Raw genomic sequence first — 19,976 nt, 5'->3', positions numbered from 1 at the left:
CTGGGAAAAAAAAAAAAAAGAGGAGGAGAGAAGAAAAAGTGCACAGGGAAAGTTTTTTCCTCCCTCTCTGCCGTGCCCTGTAATTACTCTTACATACACAGAAGCCTATGTAAACTAGCATGCAGGCTCAGAAAAGCAAATTGAGATATGAGCTGTGTAAGCAGGCCAAAGGAGTGAGCCTATGCTTCTTTACATGGAAGGCCCAGCTTCATATTGTTTCAAACCAATGGTTCTGTATGTTTTCTGCATCTGTCTCAGGACTCAAAACGAAGATATTTAAGGGGATTTTAACATTTTCCACACAAATCCATACAAAGAAAATACATGGAGTGCTTCAGTTCTGATCTGAGATGCGTACTGCTGGTTTACTCAGGCCACTGTCCTCCATAGAGATATTAGCGACATCTGTCGCTTTCCTGTTTACACAAAATATATCTGACATCTTACTAATTCACATATAAGTGCATAAAGTAAGTAGCAACCTCCAATGTTGAAAAATAAAACCAATGCAGAATTGAAAAACTTAAGGCAGGCTCCAAAAGACTGTACAGTCTATCCATGATGTGGACTTTATAAAGTGTATTTATGTGGCTTACAGGCACCTTTAAAATAACTTACTTTTCTAAATAACTTCTAAAAAACTGATATTATTGAATCATAGCATTATGAAGTGAAGGACCCCCAAACATTGAGCCACTTCTAACTGAAGTCAGAAATGATGATATTTGCTTTGCTCTTCCATCAGCTGGTCACAGGGGAACATCTGCTCGGTTTCCAGGAAACAGATTAGCAGCTTTGCGCCTCACCCATCCTGCATTTAACACCAGGTCTGGGGTGGATGGGAAAGCTCATTATAACAGAACAAATCAAGGAAGGTCCACAACAGCTAACCCTGCTGTGCTTTCTCCCGCAGCCACGATGAGGGAGGGCTATTATTGTTCACTTTTCACCAGCCACACCAGCTTTTCTCAGGGAGGGTTTTTTCCTGCTTTTGGACCTGGCAACGGAAAAGGGAAACTAACACGTTGACTCACACCTCAGCTCTTCCTCTTGTATTCTGCCATGTTTAAAGAGGTATTCAAACTCTATCGTGCTGTTGCTTTTTCCGGAGAAAGAGAGAGAGGGATTGAAAATGTTTCGTGAGCTTAAAAAAAAAAGAAAGAGAAGAGGAGCAGGGGTCAAATGATGGACTTGAGTGTAAGAGGAAGCCCAGAGAGACTGACAGCTTAGTTAAAGGATGGTGTAGAAACAAAGACGGCAGAGTTACAAGGCTGAAACAGTCAGTCAGATTCACAAAAGACACATCAATACAAGGGGAGAGAGAGAAAGGAGTTGATAAGCGATCTAGATAATCCAGTCTTAATGAACAAGCAGTCATGATATATGCATCTGATAGTACTTCAGAGGACACGGTATCACTCCATTTATCCTTGCGGCGGATACATTATTCAGACAGGGCCAGAGGTACGTGTGTCACTTTCAGCTGGATCCTGTGTCCATTAAGGCCACTCAGCTCGCACGAGTTACTTACTTACATGAGGAAAAATACAATTTTTATGTCTTTGAGGCACTTTCTGAATTTCGACGATATTTATTATTCAATGTTATTTCATTTCCGCAACTGCAAAAGGTCAAGTTTTGAGAGGGAATTGAGACGCCGAGGACGTTTCCTGTATTCACGGAGTAGTAAAGATTTTCTGTGATATGCATCTTGATTTGTTGCACGGGCGAAAACAGATACACACACACACACGAGCTCACACAGACTGTTTAAAGTGCAGGGCTGAGTGGAATTCAGTATGAAAGCAAACATAATACCCCCTTACTCAGAGCGCCAGAGCAGCTTTTCTTTAATACTAGCAGACAATATTTCAGCCCTGGTGGGGCTTCACAGAGACTTTCTCGTGAAGATTTGCCCGAGTAAAAACTCTGTCGGCTTCTGTTAAATAAAATATGTTGCAGGTTCTGTGCTGGCTCCCATACTGAATTCATGGCCTTGGGCTCTAGACTTCATTATTTGGAGGACAGACTGAAACAAAAACCCTCAGACAAGATACGATGTAAATGTCCTTATTTTGTTTTGTCTACTGAGTCAGAAAGAAAACAGATGTCAAATGATCCACTAACCATTAAAAGACAGTCTCTAAATACCTCCACTTCACATAGTTTAGCTTGGTATCTACTAACAGAGCCAAAAGGTCCTTATGGTTCCCAAGAAAATGTCTGGAAATACAGAAAAAAAAAGCATATAAAAACATCTCACAGTCCTGACATGGATTCAGTTTTAAACTCCAGCCAGGAAAATGTGTCACAGCTCACCACACATACTTCATCCCTGTTGGTTTGTTTATGTTGAAACGAGTGCTGCAATTTCTCTATTCCGCTTTTATTCAGCCAGAGATGACATTTAGACCGAGCTTCCCTCAATAGATCATTACTTGTTTGGACAAGTTGCAAAATAATTCATCTGAACTGATGAAAGAGGTCGGTTTAAAAAAGCAACCCACAGATAGAGCTTACAGTTTGTTTCCATGAGATACGCAGCATTTAGCATCTATCGGCTAATATCTTTTAATGCAGCTTTTTCATTATCATTACTTTTGAGTCGCACACTCTAAATTAACTTCCCTAAACTTAACAGCGTACACATTACCTGAACAATGACTAGTTTATCAGCACCCTGTTATTGTAAACACTGTATTTCACGGCTTCATTGTTTGGTCTTTTAATGGTTAATGATTTTCTGCGTTAGGTTTTTATGTCCCTCTATTCGTCTTGTCTGTTCTCTATTAGCTTGATGCCTCAGTGATGTAATTTCTCAGCGAGGATCAATAAAGATTCATCTTATTATCTCCCTTAAATGAAAAATCTCCCCATGGAAACACAATGTTTATGATAAGGAGAAGCAATTTGCTTTTTTTTTTTTTTTTGGCAAGTGGTTTATCCTCAGCTTACCTCCGAAACTTGAGCTATTTATTCCCTTCATTAAAACGGCTTTCACAGGAGTGTGTGGAGGCTTGAGGTTTATGTATCTCTCTGCACGTTAATGGCGCCAGAGCCAGTTAGTAAAACAAAAGGTTTACTGGACAAGTAATGGTGTCATAACCTCAACTAAATCGTAACGTTTACACTGGTAAATTGATGTTATTGAGAAACAGCTATTGGCTTCTATTGGTCATTTTTACTCTGATCTTTAAACTCCTAAAATAATCAAAAGAAGCAAGAAAATACATCTGTAAACATTTAAATATGCTCAGAGAGCCTTTACATTTTGGCGTCATTTCAAATGTTGCGAAGCTTTTATTTTAGTTTTGTGTGGGTATAATTTGAATTGCTTATAGGTTAATTGCACATTTTGTTTGGGTTTATCAAATATAAACTAGAGAGGCAGCAGCGTCCATCTATCCAAAACCTCCTCAGGATTCCTTGTGTTTATTACAGCCATTCAAATTAATGTCGTGTACTCCTCTTTACTCACACTGTAATACTTCCTGCACACTTTCTAGGCACATGAGTAGAAACAGGAGCCAGCAGGGATCAGATGACAGTTACACTACTCCAGTTACTGGGGGTTTACTTCCTCCCTCAGCTTCATTATATCACTGCAGGTCACCTGATAGGTCCACAGGATTGTAATAGTAGTAATAGGTCTGGTCAAATTGTGGTGAAAACAGAGCTCAGGAGTCTTTTAAGGTGAAGCAATGTTCAAATGTGGAGACCTCAGGGTTCAACACTGTCATGCTCGGTGTTTAGGGAATGAATAGTTTGTGCTGTGGGAGAGATCAGTGTAACAAACGAGATCATTCAAAGAACAGTCTGCTGAATCTGTGACACTGCATCAGTTTCAGAGAAAGGGATTAAATCTTGATGTTGTCGGGATGGAAAGCAGGAGCAGAAGCTCTGAGATCATCCAGTCCCGAGTCGTTGGCTTGTTAGACTTGGGGCTTCGCCTGCAGTGTTCTTCCAAACAGACCAGACAGACGGAGATACCATCTGCTCTCCTGACCAGCTCTCCACCATCTCCTCCTCTTCTGAGGAGGAAAAAATTGGACTGTCTCGCCTAGTTCACATTCATCACAGCTGGCTGCAACGTTACTCCCATGCTTTAAAGAGAGCAATAAACCATTGTAAAATATGGAGCAGCAGTGTGATATAAAGGTAGATGCACTGTGGAGAAACTGCAGGGTTGCATTGGTCCGTTAGTGGACCGCTGGGCAGACACTCTTTAAAAAAAAAAAAAATCTCATTCACCTTGTGGTTTTTATAGGGAAAATATCTCATTCAGTATAACAAGGTAGCCTTGTATACATAGCTTTTTATGGGGTTTCCAAAGTAAGGTCAAGGCAACATTTAGGGGTCTGATGACAACAACAAAACAACTAGTAAACCAGTAAATTCATCCATTATAGGTTTACCACTCATTTAATACGGCCTGTACTGTTAAAGTGACTGTTTGGTAACATAAAATAAAAGTGCACTTTAGGATGAGCTTATTTGTGTATTAACCCAACAAGGAGACTCTTTAGGGTTCCCTTTATGGCACTGGAGCTCCCTAGCTTTTTATTACCTCCATCATGTGCCTGTTATCTGTTTACTTAGCCAAGCCTGCCCTCTGGTGGCCATATTATGGAAACACACTTTGTATTTTTTTTTTTATTACACGGGGTGACGTCATGCTCTCATTGAAATTCATGACAGCTTTCGTTGAAGCTGCAAACTATAAAAACGTCTGTTTCATGTGCACTTTGAAATGCTCTCCCAGAGCTCAGTTTTAACCAAGGGGAAGGTTTACGTGGAGGCGCAGAGCGTTGTCAAGTCTTAGTCACTTTCCTATTAGTTGGAATTTCATTCAACTTGATGGATGATGAATTTCTAACAGAATTAGGATAATGGATGGAGAACTGTTCATCAAATGGGACAAATTAATCACCGTCTTTAACCGTGTTTCACAAACAATTAAGGACATTTGTAGCTCTGCGTCTTTCTCGTTGGGTACCGTTTTTTTAAATCTATGACTCAGGCTTCTGTTCATTTTCCTTTCAAGCTAATTAGAGGGGGTCTGATTTAGTCCTGCGACACCAGGTGAGTGCAGCTGCTGAAAGACAATCCATTAAAGGGATACTTCACCCATTTGCATGAAGCTTTGTATCATTAGAAACATGGTAGTATCAGTCTCAGGGCAGAATGAGGGCTGGATTCACGACCATTCAACACTACTACCATGTTTCTAATGATACACAGCTTCATGTAAATGGGTGAAGTATCCCTTTAATCTCCACGTTTAACACATGGGAAAAGATGGTTTCAGAGAGAGTTAGAGGTGGGGAAATCAACTTGCCAAGTACAGCAATCTGCCTCGTGTAGTTGGACCAGATGACTGGTATTAAAGAGACATTTAAGACTACAAAGGAGACAAGATATACTACATCCTTGCATGCAGTTGTCCTTGTTAGGATTAAACTCTATTTAAAAAATAATAACAATTAAACGGCTCCTGTTTGATTTAAAATATTATATCAGCTGTTTAAAAGCGTGCCTTCGTCTGAGATTTGAATACAACCCACGAAGTTAAAGTGATGTTATACAGGCTATTATTTGTTCCCCTGAGGCGAAGAAGCCCATCCTTCTCTCTCGCTTTCTGTCTCTTGCGCTCACACCACATCATCCCCACACACACACACACACACACACACACACACACACACACACACACGGATCTGTGGATCACGGAGGAGCTAGACAGCTGAGCCATTTATCTGGATCCCTTGGGAAACAATTACACCCGCCAAGGCAGCCGAGCCGGACAGGGGATGGGAATTAATGATGGGCTCATGGCTCAAGTTGAAGCTCAAACTTACAGTGGAGGGGTGTTGTCACAGAGCGAGAGCCTCGCACTCCTGCTTGTCATTCACACCGATGGAAACGATATCAGAAGACAACAGAATTACCTCATTTAAGTTCTCTTGCTAAACTATTTCAGTAATGAGTTTGTACATCTGCAGTAAAAAAAAAAACAACTATAAATCCCACCCTTATTGGACACATTTGAACATCTCAATAGAACAACGCTAATATCCGAATGGCAGCCATTTTGTTGAACAAGCCAGAGAAGCCAGAAAACAGTGAGCTTAAAGATTTATTTAAAATTGATTTTAAGATTTTTTTATTGGTTATTTAAAGCTTTTAATGCTCTTGCTCCCGCCTTATTTATCCCATTTGCTTTTAACTTATGAGGCTACAAGAGCTCTCAGGTCTTCTGGAAGTGGTCTTTTAGTTGTTCCAAATGTCCAAAATAAAACCTACAGGGTCGGAACAGTTTACCTGGAGACCTGAGGGCAGAACACCATGTAAACAGTTTGAAACACACACTCAAGACCTTCGTTTTCAGTCTGACTTTTAACTGAACCTCATTTTATCTCAGTGGCTTTAAACACATTTTTAACCACCAGTGTTTCTTCATTGAAGAATTACTGATAGCGTTTCCTGGGTCTGTCAGTACCTGTTTTTAATCAACTTATTTTACCTTCCTTTTTGAATTGTGGGGTGGGGGGAGGGAGTTGTGTTGTTGCTGTTTTATTTACTATGATGTAAAGCACTTTGGGATGCATCTTTGTATAAAAAGTGTGACACAAATAAAGTTTGATTGATTGATTATCAGATGCTGAACTGTGGGTTTACAGGGTCTCTTGTGTTGGAAACCTTTACCTACAAAGAAGGGTGTGTCCAGACTATTTAGAGAGAACTCCCATTAAACGCAGCTCGTTTGGTAGTTATACTCCTTTTATCTGATTCCAATCATGAAGTATCCTGCATAAATAAATAGACAAGAATGGTCTAAAAGGATGCATATTTTAATGGCTTATCTTTTCAGCTCTATTGCTCTTTTTTTTCTCTGTGTACACGCGCTGTTCTCTCCGTCTCTCGCTGTGAAAACCACCTCCAGCTTTCCCCTCATGTTTCAGCGTTAGGAGCTGCCACATCCCAGCCCCCACCTCCCCCCGACCCCTCCTCCTCCCTCTCTTCATCCTCCGACTCCCTCTGCCCACCCCCCCACCCCCCCCACCACTCCACCACCTACCTTCCACCCCTCCCTCTCGTGGCCCGTTGCCATGGAAGCTGATTGGTAGGATCAGTCCGTCTCTCCAGCACAGTGCCGCTCCAACTCTGCCAGGAAAAATCACTGCAATTCAGAGCAAAACCAAAAAGCCTCCGTGAGTGGAAGATAGCGACTTGTTTTCAGCACTCGTGCGTTTTAAAGCGTAACATTTCATTTCATCATTTTCTTATTAATTGCTGACACTTTTCGTAAAAAGAATTCTAATGAACAACTTTTCGTAGTTTCATCCCAAAAAGCAAACAGCCAGAAAAGGAGATCCTTCAACAAAGTGAAACGAGAACAATCTGTGCCAGATGTTGAGGCAGCACAGTATGTTCCACATGTTTATAAAACCTTTCAAATACATATATCGTGTCTGTTATTTGAGAAACTACAACATAATGAGGTGATTTTTAATGATACCTTTGTTTGTCTTTCAATGTTGCTGTTTTTTTTTATTTCCCAATGCCTCTGTGCAGGACTGGAAAAAAAAAGAAAAAGGAAACAGATGAGGCACTGCAACACTCTCTCTCTCTCTCTCTCTCTCTCTCTCTCTCTCTCTCTCTCTCTCTCTCTCTCTCTCTGTGCAGTATGTTAGAAACTCAAGGCTACAGTCCTAGCTTGCTGTATCTCCAATATTTTCAAGCTTTAAAAAGGAAGAGAGACAAATTCTGTGCCTAGCATTGCTATAGCAACAATGTTTAAGGGCTCGGTGTGATGGTGGGGGTTGGGCTGCTAATGACTATTTCCAAAGAAATGCTTTTATAGTGATAATACTCCTCCTAATAAATTCCATCTACTATTTACAATTTGGTTTAAATCATATATTTTATTTCGTTAATTCTATTTTTAGCTTTTTCATCAAGGGGAGGCTCACTGGAATAACATTCTAATTCTTATTGGACGTTATTCATGATTAAATAGCAAAGTGAAGTAAACCATTGTTAATGTTTTGACTGACAAATGTGTTATCTTCCAATTTACTGACAATCCTGTGAATTAACACACTGATATCTGTCAAAATAGAGGAAACTAATACATGTGAAAGCTAAAACAAGAAAAAAACGAACTACTTTTAACAGACAATTTTAAATTAGGATGGGCTATGTCAATAGTTATACAGTCTATATAGTTTACTGGCTAGTGTAAAACCTTTTTCATCCCTTTTAGCTGATTTTATTAGCATTTTTCCCTTTCGTAAATATCCATAAACTTGCCTAATTCAGCATATTTCCTCTGTGTAAAGGCACAGTGAAAAATAAACGACTTCCCGGTCATCGTCTCTGTTTACTCTCATCAAATTGTCCCAGATATTCATCAAAATGTCAAATGAGCCGAATCAAACGAACACAAAGCAAAAAAAAAAAAAAAAAGCAGCGCCAATTATACACGCCAAATGGTTAAAAATGTGACATCAACAGATGAATGTGAAATTATGAGAAGATGGAGAAACTCAATGTGTCAACTTCTCATTTTTCTAATAATGATTGTAAACAGTGCTCATATGTTTGTTAGTAGTCCTCCTGCACACTGTGCAAAAGAGGTACTTCACACAGCAGAATCTACACTTTCCAACCCCCACCCCATCAAACCCACCACCACATCTACACCCCCCCACCCCACCCCCACCCCCCCCCCCACGCTTTTTTTCCCCCCTATGATCTCCAAGGGCTTGCTTCACCTCAGTCAAGCTCCAGCGCTTCAGCCGGCAGCAGCATCGAGCTAACAAGTCTTTGTGAATAGCAAGAGAGAGAGAGAGAGAGAGAGAGAGAGAGGAGGGGGTGCAGAGCAGGCGAGAATCAGACAGTGAGAGAGAGTTGACAGCGAGAGGGTGCAGAGGAAGAGCGCAGGAGAAAGAGACAGAGGCAGAGGTGCTCCAGTGCTGTGAAACAGTGCCAGAGGCGGCTGGAGAAGGAGAGAGAGAGAGAGAGAGAGAGAGAGAGAGAGAGAGAGAGAAAGAGAGAGGGAGAGAGGGAGAAAGCGGGCATCATGGCAGCGCTCACTGCATCATCACGACACATGGGGATGTTCGGCCGCTGCTGGTGATGCAGAGGAGAGAGTCGAGGACTTCCTGGAAAACCAAAGGCAAGACAAGGAAAGAGGTCAGTGGCGGTCAAAAACACGCTCACATGCAGGACTCGTGCATGCAAAAACGCCGGCCTCACAGGATGATGCTAATGAACATTGGTCAATAAGAAATCTCCTGTTTAGTGTGAAGGATGTGGACATGCATGGGGAGTGGGAGGTTGCGTCTGAATGCAGACACGTGAGCAAGTGTGTGTGTGTGTGCAGATTTGGTGCTCTAAATGGCACCGGTTAAAAAAGCCTGACTGGGGACGTTTAGGGGAAAGAGAAACACAGGAACCCCTTTTGGCTGCAAGGAAAACTGCAACACCTTCTATGACATCACATACACTGGAGGATGCAATGGTGTGTTTAATGTATCTTCGACTACACATTTCTCTGGTTTTACAGGGGTTTTTTTCCACCACTGAGCTGGAGCAAAAAAAATATATAAGTGATAGTACAGAGAAGGGAGGATACAAGGACATAGGATTAGAAATAAGGGTGATAAATAAGTAGATTAAGGATTGGAGATGAAGATAAAATGCAAACGACGTGACAGAGGAGAAGTCATTTTGCAGAAGGTAGCAGGAGAGAGGAGACAAAAGCCTAAGAGAGGAGAAGCTTGGCCCAGCATCCAGCTCTGCTGCATATGATGTAATCCTCCAGCAGTCCAAGCACTCAACTCCACACTTTTTATAAAATGTGAAATGTAAGTATCGATAGAAAAGCGAGGGCTGGCTTACACTTACTGTTAACAGGGCTGTTCAACACAGTGTGCAACAGATCCCTCCATGTGTGCAAATTGTTGCGTATCAGAAGTGCTTCTCAATTTCCCACAAAAGCATCCAGTGAGATCACAAAATATCAGCTTTTCAAAATAATGGTGAGCACAACTCTTTATGGGTCTTTTGTAGCAGCGCAAAGTTTAGCAACAGTCATTGAGAGGAGACGAGCATTAAAATGCAACTTCTAATATAATCCCCGTTTAATCTTGTCGTGCAGAGCTTTTTTTTAATTTTTATTGTTGTACTTTGTAGAATATTTTATGTTTAAAGCTCCAGTGAGGAGGTTTTTTTTACTGGTTATAAAACCGACAAAAAATGAACACTGATGTCTCTTTATGATTTAACAAAGCAAACAAGATCATTACTGACAATACAGACGATGCCTTCATTGTCATTATTGATGCCCGAAACAGCTGATGGTAGCAGACGAAGTGATAAACAGCAGGCTCACTTTTCAGTCAGTGATGGGATTGACTGCTAAAGACAGCAAGCTGAGATTTGTGTTGCGGTTGAAAAACACTACTTACACATGCATGTGACAAAATCAACAAGGAGGAAAAAAAAAAAAAACCCTCCTTTGTTGCTAATGAAGTATTCCTGCAGATGTTCAGAAGGCTGAACACTGTTACAAAACAAGCCTGTATTGTTTTGCACACCTGAAACAGAATGGATCGTCTCCCGAGGCGATTGAGAAAAAAAGGAAGAAAATCAAGAAATTGATAAAACAATTTGGTCCAATCTGGGGACTTTGTTAACATCGGGGACAAAACATCCTCATGTTAGCGAATAGGCAACAATTATTTTCTTTGACGTGACAAAGAAGGTCAGATTTTATTTTACGAAGTCGTGCATTGAGTAAAGAGTAGTCCTATGCGATTAACACTAATAACTATTATTCACCACATTTATGAAAGCTAACATAGACCACTTTAAACTCTGTCCCTTGCTCCCAGTAGGAAGTGCCACACAATGAGTGGGATCCTGAAGAGGAAGCTGGAGGAGGGCCCGAGCCCGTACCTGTCCCTGCCGGGCTCTGACGACGACGTTTCCTGCAGCGACAGCGGCAACAGCAGCGATAGTCTCAACCATCCCGTCCCCTCTGGACTGCTGGACTGTAAGATCACATTACAACACTGCTCATGTCAGCATCTCCAGCTCGTGTTTTTATTATTTATTTTTTAAAATAGGAAAAAGCTCAGGTCACATATAAACAACGTCTCTATAGTTTTAGAATGAGCCAGAACACTGAGAAGATGAAACATTAAAATAATACTTTTACATTATCATACATTATAATGAAGCTTTTCCTCACTTTGTTGGACTTTGGTTGCCGCTCCTTTTTATTCCTGCACATAGAAACACCCTGAGTCTCCATCTTTTCTGTCTCAACCTCAGCCTCTCTCCAGCAGCAGTCGAAACGACTGCGGGGCCGCAACGTCCACTTCGAAAGCGTGACCGTCTACTACTTCAACAGGCGCCAGGGCTTCACCAGCGTGCCCACCCAGGGCGGCAGCACCCTCGGGATGTCTCCACGTCACAGCGGGGTCAAGCGCTTCACCCTCAGAGAGTTCGCCATGGAGCAGAAGCAGAGCCACCGGAATATGCTGAGGGATCATCTTAAAGAGGAGAAACTCAATGCCATCAAACTCAAAGTCAGTCGGATGGCTCAATACATTTTTATAATCATCCTGAGGGATTTCATTTTTGAGCAGGAATACATTCACCATGCATCATTATATTGACTCACTTTTTTTCTGCCCTGCAGCTGACTAAGAATGGCACTGTGTCATCCATGGAGGCGGACACCCTGACGCTGGATGACATCTCCGAAGACGACCTGGACGTGGACAACACAGAGGTGGACGATTACTTCTTCCTGCAGCCTCTGACGACCAGACGGCGGCGCTCACTCCTGCGTTCCTCGGGGGTCCGACGCATCGACGTGGAGGAGAAGAACGAGCTACGTTCCCTCCGCATGTCCCGAGAGGAGTGTGGGTGCCGCTGCCGGGGGATATGCGACCCGGAGACCTGTGCTTGCAGCCTGGCCGGCATTAAGTGCCAGGTAAATGGAACTGTGGTGAGGCCCATCTAAAATACTCAAGTGTTGTTAATGTTTCTATGTGCAGCAAAACTAAAAAAATCAACTGCAATCAAATCAAACTGTTGCTCAGAAAGAAGAAAGACTTCATATTGTTGTCTTAATTGCTGAAAGCTGTGATTCCAATCGAAGGACAATCTATGGCGACATGTCAAAGTCAAACTGTGATTGGTTATTGTACTGCCTAAACTTAAAAATAGATTAAAAAGTATCTTAAATCCAGCAAATGCAAATTCCCATTTTTTTTAGTCATAACATTTTTTTTCAAGTCATCCTTTAGCTTTGACAACTGCTAATGGCAGCTGCTAACGAGCAAGGCTTGTGTTAAAAGTCGATGGACAACATTCCATTTTTTTTTTTTTGCAATTAAAAGGCAAATTCTTGCACTTCATAAAACAGTAAACGTTGCTCCTCAAGCCTTTTGGTGCATTGCTTTAGTAGCAAAGTCCAGCGAACACCAGCGTTGCCCAGAGAGAAAAATAATTGGAGATCTTGAAAAGCAACTGAAATGTATTCATGATAACATGAAGACGAAGAGAAATCAACTGTATGTCTGCTTGAGGCTTGCATTAATATCAATGACATATTTCGTGACGTTCTACTGCAAAAAGGGGTATTATTATTTTACACATACATCACCCATTGTGACGTGTATTCTCTTTCCTCAGGTGGACCGTATGTCCTTCCCTTGCGGCTGCACCAAAGAAGGCTGCAGCAACAACACGGGACGTCTGGAGTTCAACCCGGTCCGAGTGCGCACCCACTTCCTGCACACCATCATGAAGCTGGAGCTGGAGAAGAGCCGGGAGGAGCAGCAGCATCAGCATCAGCATCAGCAGCAGCCGGAGCAGCAGCTTGTAACCAATGGCAACGGTTACCATGGTGACTCCTCCTTGGTCCAGCAGCAGCAGCAGCAGCAGCAGCAGCAGCCGAACCTGCAGTTCCCACTGATGAGTGGCACGCCGCACATTCCCATAATGAACCTCCAGAACACAGGCGACACAGAATTACATCTAGATGAAGAGGAGGACGACGATGAGGACGACGAAGAGGAGGAAGAGGACGACGACGAAGAGGATGATGAGGCGTACGAGGAAGACGAGGACGGGAGTAGTGTTTGTAGTGGGCTTTCGGACTGCAGCACACACAGCTTAGAAACAATCGACCAAGAGGAGGAAGAGGAAGAGGAAGAAGAGGAGGAGGATGAGGAAGATGAGGATGATGACGGGGAGGAAGACGAGGATGACGAGGGAGACTGGGGTTGCTCCTTGCAAGGTCCTCCACCTTACTCGGTTCCACTTCCCTCTGTGCTGAGTTACTCTAACAACACACTCCTGAGTCTCGGTAACCCCTTCCACAGCTCTCCCTCCATGCATTATCAAACAGACAGCTCCGCTAACGACAACCATCATTTTGTCACAGAAAATGCCAGCGTCACCCAAACACTCCCCACAGTCGAGGCCGTGTTAGAATCTAAAATAAAGACAGACATCTGCAACCAAACAGAGCTGCAGAGCATCCCCTGCCATTTCCCCGACCCCACAGACTCCCTAACTCTCCAAACTTGCTCACATGTAGAAACCCGTGAGAGGAACACTGCCCCTGCTGGTACAAGCGAAGAACTGCCGCATTTGACAGACCTCCAGAACAATCCAGACCGTCGTGACTCACAGACTGAGGCTCCGACTGGGTCTTTGGAGCAAACAGGTGAGGGAATAAGGGAGCTGACGCAACCAGGACTGCGGGGGGATGCTGGTCACATAACAAGCTCGTCGTGCTCACAGAGTACCTGATGAGTCAAATTCTTCACGTTGAGAGGGTTCAGTTATTACGTGGCAATCTATATTCAAGCATTGTGTTCAACCCATCGGTTTGATTTATTCTGGTTTAGTGCACCTCCAAAGACAGGATGGGTCTGATTTTGACACAGAAAGCTGAAAGACGCAATCATTTTAGCTCCATTTGTCTTTGAACCATTCTAAGGCCATTGGTTTGCATTAAAAAAAAATACAGATGATTCAAAATAAAACTCAACAACAATGTTTCTGTACATGATTTGTGTAATTTATGACCTGTTATAAAGTATTTCATCATTACAGCATGTGTTGTGGCTGTGACTGGCATCTATGACAAATCCATATTTTGAGGTGCTTGTGTTGTTTCACTTTTTTTCACTGTACCGGTTGGTGTCTCAACATTGCTGCTAACTGTTCTTTAATGGCTGTCTGTATAGCATGTGTTCAGTTGACCTAAGATGTTTCCAGATCAACACAGACTGTACAATGATAAAACACGTCAAGAAAATTCCTACAATAGCTTCTTTTTTGTGTGTGTGTGCGTTCAACGTTTGACCTTACTAGCAGTATGTCTTTATTCTAAACACTTCAGCAACTGTTTTCTGAACTCCCTGGAGCATTTCTTCACTTTGGTCATATTTCAAAGCGGATATAATCAGCCACATTAAGACACACTACAGTTTATATTACTACAGGTTTGAAAATCAGAGAGGTACAGCTCTAGTCCTCAGCTCATAGAGGAGCTCCTGTTGCATTTCAGCATGTTCAGCTGGTGTTCCTGACCCCATTGCCTTTGTTGGCATCAACAGCAAGCATCTGTCATTGCAAACATCTGCTGATAAACCTGCACTACACTACCTATCATTTCAAACTGTAGACAAAGTTAAGAGCAAGGTCCACTAGCTTGACCATAGTGGAGCATTTAGCAGCGTTAAATATTTTGTAGACATGAGTTTTAAAGCAGCTTTTTTTCTGTACCTCCAAAACTTTGGGTGAATTCTAATTTAATTTAAGACACTATTAAAACATGATTTTGACTTCCATATACATTTTAAGGTGTATCTGTTTTGTTGGTGGTCACATTTAGGAGTGGATGCTTCATTCACAACTCGTAAATGTAAGCAAAGCGTATTCTACTGTTCTACCATTAGATGGCGCCATTTACTTATGTCATCCATCCTTCTTTTAACTCTTCCATCAGGGGTTTAAATCATTCTTTGAGACGTCAGTATATTTCATGATAAGTACTTTGCCTGAGGACAAATTGTGACTTTGGTTTTGCTTGGAACATCTGTTCTCTATCAGAGATATATATATATAAATAAATAATCAAATTGTTTTTTTTCTAGTAAAATAAAATAAAAATAAATAAAAAACAGTATTTGGGAACATTTCTACATCAAATAACACCTTTCCTGTTGAGATAATTTGTCAAGGCTGTTTCACCTGCGCTCACCGGTCGGGGGTCGTTGCGTGTTTCGGCCGCTTGAGGGTGCTGCTGAGTTAATATTACTGCCTTTACGCTATTGTGTTTCTATCTCATTTCCCAGCCTATTCATGTATAGAAAAATATAACGGCTCATTACTTACAGGTACTCAGCAGCAGGTATTTTAAACAAACGTCCATTGGTCCTTTATGATCCCTTAACCTTGATGCACATGTCAGATAAACACTATTTCATTGGGAACTCAAGGTCATCTCTCGCTTCTGTGAGTGTGTGTGGGGCAAGCAAGGTATTCTGGGTAAGAAAACCTCAGACACGCTGCTGATCAATCACAGGAGGCAGTGGAGCTGTGACGATAGGTTGCCAGGCAACAGGACGGGAGAAGCAGCACAGTGTTTTGAGGGGCCTGCTGGGTGGGGGTGGTCTCAGCTTCTCACATCCTTCTCCCCTTCCTCATCCACTGTAGCACCACCCTCTCCATCCAACATGTTTGTCTGTCTCTTCTCAAACAAGAGCTGAAAGGACAGCTTTTCAAACAGACAAATATTTACGATCATTCTGACTCATTTTTAACCAGGATTCCCTCTGTCCTCTTACTGCATCCAAATCGGAGTATGTGTAGTAGTCTACTTACCGTCTCCCCCTTGAGCTCTCATATCTTGCAGCCTTCCTCAGGGGAAAAAAAAGGTTGCTCAGGTTTCAGGTATGGTTTGGTTTTCTTATGGTCAGGGGGGCCTGTGGAAATCCTCAAAGAAGCCTATGTAGGAAATAATTTTGAATTGTCAAGTTTGTTTTTCCAGCAAGAAAAAGCACAAAGCAAAAAATGAGTGTCGCTTCACCTCACACTCCATGGGAATGTTTTCTGCCAATCTACAACACCTTAGCCTGAGGCTTAAAACAGAACCTAATCTTGTTTAGTATCCATTTCAACTACTGTACATCAGAAAATGTCGAGCCTCTCACCGCCCTCCACAATGTCTTTTGACCTCACAATGAGTCCAGCTTTATGCAGAATGTGCTTCCCAAAATACGTTTTATTCTGGAAATCTAGATTTTGTGTTTTGTTGCCACATCTTTGGTTATGACAAAAAAAAAACTCACTTCTCACATTTTGCAAATTGATACAGAGTTTAAGTGTCACATGTACTTGAACCACATGGATGATCCTGTTCAACCAGATCTTCATGGAAAGCAATCACACTTCAGGTTCGTCCAAAAGCGGGCGCCACTTAGAAAAACTTCACAGACCAGCGCCGGAAAAAAAGGTCCTGAAACTGAACAAAAATAAACAAGCGTGTACAAAAAAATATGTCCTTTATTCTTTTGGCTTTAAAATCATATGACCCTAGAGCGGACAGTAGTCACTTCTGGCATGCAGTTCACCAAAACACTACAAGCGCAATGAGAGATGGCTACTGATTACTTCGTGGTTTGAATCTACAGAAACGGGGACCATACATGTGTTTCATCACGCGTTACATTGCAGAAACAGAAAAAAAAAATGCTCGAGAAAAGATGCAAAACAAATCCGATGACTGAAAAAAATGCACTTTTCTACAGTAAAAATGTTTTCTCATAATCTCAGGAATGTAAGCAACCTGCAGAGCCGAGATGCACACAGCAAACACTCGCTCGCACAAACACAGACGCCTACATTCTCTCCTTTGTTTTTACAAATCTACATATAAGACATACACATACATACACACACACTTTAACTGTCCCTCATACACACACACACACACTTACATGAATGACCGCCACATGTGGTATTACATAGCAGTGAGAATAAAAAGTGCTCTTACATAAAATGTAAGTGTGATGCATACTGTGGGCCCAAATAGCTATATTATTTAAAAACCAAAGCACTACATTAAAAACCACTTACCTCTCGATTCAGAACCAAGAAACATGAAAAGTCACACAAACATTTGTGATAATATAACCTTTAGAAGGGATATATTGTCATGTCCTAGACTGAAATCTAGAAAGATTGACATTTTTTCTTTTGAGTATGTTGCTTTACTTCAGTTGTTTTACAGGACCTGATGAAGATGTGGGGAGGAAAACATTTGATAGGACTTGGAGACACTGCAATATGACTGTGGTTAAATGAGATGTATGACGTTAAAAAAAAAAATAACTCAGACTTTTTTTTTTTCTGTTTTTGCCAAGAAGTAGATAAGAAGTTTAATACCATTGACCGGTCTGTGTGTTCGCTAAATATGGAGCTACGACCTGGAGAAGCAAACATGTCGGATATTTCTTTCACAAATGGACAGGGACCATTTTATATATAACAATTTGCCATTCATTATAGCACCTGTTTATTGGAGACTGTTCATCAGATACCATGTTGATGAGCCAATAAAAGTACTGAAATCCTTGTGGGCCAACATATAGAAGATGAATTGAATTGTTGGGATATAAAGAACACTATCTAATGTTCTCGTGTCATTAAAAGCTGGAGGTGTATTTGCAGCCGCCTTGTTGGAACTTTGGAGAGAGCAGGGCGAGCTGGTTTCTGCGTTTCCAGTCGTTAGGCTCCAGCTTATAGTTTCATAGCAGACCTCGAGTGGTGTCAATCTTCTCATATAACACTTGGCAAAAAAAAACAAGACTGTTTCCCAAAAAAAAAAACGTCAACATCTTCTTTAAATGTTTTTCATTCCTTGCATACATTCAGCTTCTCTGGACAGAGACTTTTTTTTTCTGATGAAAAGGGGAAATGGCAATCCAGACAGAAGCAAAATATAGATTTGAACATTCACTGACGGCAGCCCAGTGAATACAATGTGTTTGTCCGTTGCACTTCTACAGTATGCTTTTTGTCTCACCGTGGTGTAGTGTACCAAAACAAAGTATTCTGGCACTGACCCTGCGTGGTACTAGTTCTGTAGTTGTTCCCAGCATTGACTCCTTCTGCCCTTGGTGATTTTAACAGTGCGGACACATTCTCACGATAATGAGACAATAAAGTAGAAAACATTCGTTCTCATTAAAAAACAAAGTAACCTTTAAACTTTAAACTTAAAAAAAACAAAAAAACTTTAGTAATGCAGAGTACTTGTTAAGTGATACAGCAATTGTTAAATTCAAGACACTGGATTTATAGTAGCAGCACTAGCTACAGACAACTTAACAGTACACTCAAGTGTGTCAGATAGTAACAACAACCAATAGGAAAATCACAAGCGTTTTGCAGAGAGGCTTTTCTGTGTTCCAGTCAATCTCTGGCAGCGTCTGCTGGGCCATTTGTTTCTACTCTGAGGAGACCCCATGAATTCACATAAGACATTACCACACTCCCATTTTAGGCCCATGAGGCATTGCATTTCTCATCTCTGGACAATCAACACACAAGCGTACGTCTAACTACCCTTGTTTGAAGCTGTAAACAAATTTATTTCATGTCTCTGGTTTATTTGAATTTTGTTCCCTTTTTTAAAGACTATTTCTTTCGGTCTTTCAAGTCTTTCCCTTTGTTTTCCTTTTCACTATTCTCGTTCTCATATTTGTCCTTGTGCGATTTGGTCACACTGTTGTAAGAGGGCGGGGACGCTGTGGACGGGGTCATCTGTGTTTTATCCGATGTGGAGTTCTCGCTGAATTTGCAGATGACCATCACGTCCTTGTCCGGGTCGCGGATTCCCTCCTTCAGCCGCTCCTTGTAGAGGGCGGACGCCTTCTTCATGGCCAGGCGGATCATGTGGCGACGGAAGGCTCGTTGGATAATTGTGGCCGACATGTCTTCCTGTTTGCGGCGGAGGGTGGTGGTGATTGGTTCGTAAGACACCTTCGAAGGGTTCGAGGCCATGAAGCGCTCTTCCATCTGCCCGCGTAGCACGTCCATCTCGCCCCCTTCGCCCAAGACCCGTTTAGTGAAGGCGAACAGGATGTCGAGGCAGTGGATGCGCTCGCCACTCACCATCGGCAGGTCCATCGAGATGAGTTGGATCATGTTCGGCTTTTGCATTCGAAGCGGTGGATCGAGGGCGTCGGCAAAGTCGGACAGCTTGCTGTACTCCATGAACTGAGTGGCGTCGGGATCGAAGCGCTCCCACACTTCGTAGAACATCTCAAAGTCGTCCTCGCTCAGTGGTTCGGCGCTCTCTTCTGTCGCCACGCTGAAGTTCTCCAAGATGACGGCGATGTACATGTTGACCACGATGAGGAAACAGATGATGATGTAGCTGACGAAGAAGAAGATGCCCACTGAAGGGTTGCCACAGTCACCTTTGTAATTATTCCCCGGGTGCTCCATTTGGCTGTCACAGTCCGGTTCTCTTTTGTTCAGTATCGGCGCCAGCAGACCGTCCCACCCAGCTGATGTGGTGATCTGAAACAAACAAATCATACTGTTCCCAAAAGTCTCGAAATTGAACATGTCGTCGATTCCTGCCTCACGCTTAACATAGGCAAAGTTGGACATGCCAAAGATGGCATAGATGAACATGACCAGGAAGAGGAGGAGGCCGATATTGAAGAGGGCGGGGAGGGACATCATCAAGGCAAAGAGAAGCGTCCGGATGCCTTTGGCACCTTTGATAAGGCGAAGGATGCGACCAATCCTGGCAAGACGGATCACTCGGAACAGTGTTGGAGACACAAAGTACTTTTCGATAACTTCCGACAGAAACATACCTGGAAGGATAAAACATCGCTCAGTAAACAACTTCCCTCAAAGTC

The 19,976-nt window shown here is 42.3% G+C and overlaps 3 protein-coding genes across 9 annotated transcripts in view; 1 reads left to right on the top strand and 2 right to left on the bottom strand.

Annotated features, from left to right (window-relative positions):
- Positions 1-8,844, bottom strand: part of xirp2a (xin actin binding repeat containing 2a) — a 50,989-nt gene extending 42,145 nt beyond the window's left edge. Inside the window, exons 1-2 of the mRNA XM_079336180.1 lie at positions 8,778-8,844; positions 7,079-7,180 (exon numbers count right to left, since the gene is read on the bottom strand). The gene's annotated coding sequence lies outside the window, so the exon portion shown is untranslated. The remainder of the gene's footprint in view (positions 1-7,078; positions 7,181-8,777) is intronic.
- A 58-nt stretch (positions 8,845-8,902) lies between these two features.
- Positions 8,903-14,350, top strand: LOC306818552 (uncharacterized protein). Of its 3 annotated transcripts, none has more exons than XM_079336209.1 (5): positions 8,903-9,198; positions 10,902-11,062; positions 11,344-11,600; positions 11,714-12,025; positions 12,715-14,350. In XM_079336209.1, exons 2-5 carry the CDS (start codon positions 10,918-10,920, stop codon positions 13,837-13,839), a joined length of 1,839 nt encoding a protein of 612 aa, XP_079192335.1. In that variant the 5' UTR covers positions 8,903-9,198; positions 10,902-10,917; the 3' UTR covers positions 13,840-14,350. The 3 variants fall into 3 exon arrangements, with proteins under 3 accessions (XP_079192335.1, XP_079192336.1, XP_079192334.1); XM_079336210.1 differs by having other exon boundaries at positions 8,904-9,198; positions 10,905-11,062; positions 11,714-12,010; XM_079336208.1 differs by having other exon boundaries at positions 8,904-9,198; positions 10,905-11,062.
- A 2,234-nt stretch (positions 14,351-16,584) lies between these two features.
- The window catches only part of LOC306818543 (sodium channel protein type 2 subunit alpha-like), a 29,025-nt gene continuing 25,633 nt past the window's right edge, over positions 16,585-19,976 (bottom strand). For all 5 annotated transcript variants that reach the window (XM_079336182.1, XM_079336184.1, XM_079336183.1 and 2 more), the window contains one exon: positions 16,585-19,931. In XM_079336182.1, coding sequence (XP_079192308.1) covers positions 18,739-19,931 — 1,193 coding nt within the window. In that variant the 3' untranslated portion in view covers positions 16,585-18,738. The remainder of the gene's footprint in view (positions 19,932-19,976) is intronic.

The sequence above is a fragment of the Symphodus melops genome (assembly GCF_947650265.1).
Source record: "Symphodus melops genome assembly, chromosome: 23".
NCBI classification, from domain to species: domain Eukaryota; kingdom Metazoa; phylum Chordata; class Actinopteri; order Labriformes; family Labridae; genus Symphodus; species Symphodus melops.
The sequence above is the reverse complement of the archived record's forward strand: the minus strand, read 5'-3'. Positions and strand labels throughout refer to the sequence as shown.

Excerpts from the sequence above, each read along its gene's own strand:
- LOC306818552 (XM_079336209.1), top strand. The coding sequence starts at position 10,918 with ATGAGTGGGATCCTGAAGAGGAAGCTGGAGGAGGGCCCGAGCCCGTAC. Across the intron at positions 11,601-11,713 it reads TCAATGCCATCAAACTCAAA|CTGACTAAGAATGGCACTGT; the intron begins GTCAGTCGGATG and ends TCTGCCCTGCAG. Across the intron at positions 12,026-12,714 it reads GCCAGGTAAATGGAACTGTG|GTGGACCGTATGTCCTTCCC; the intron begins GTGAGGCCCATC and ends CTCTTTCCTCAG.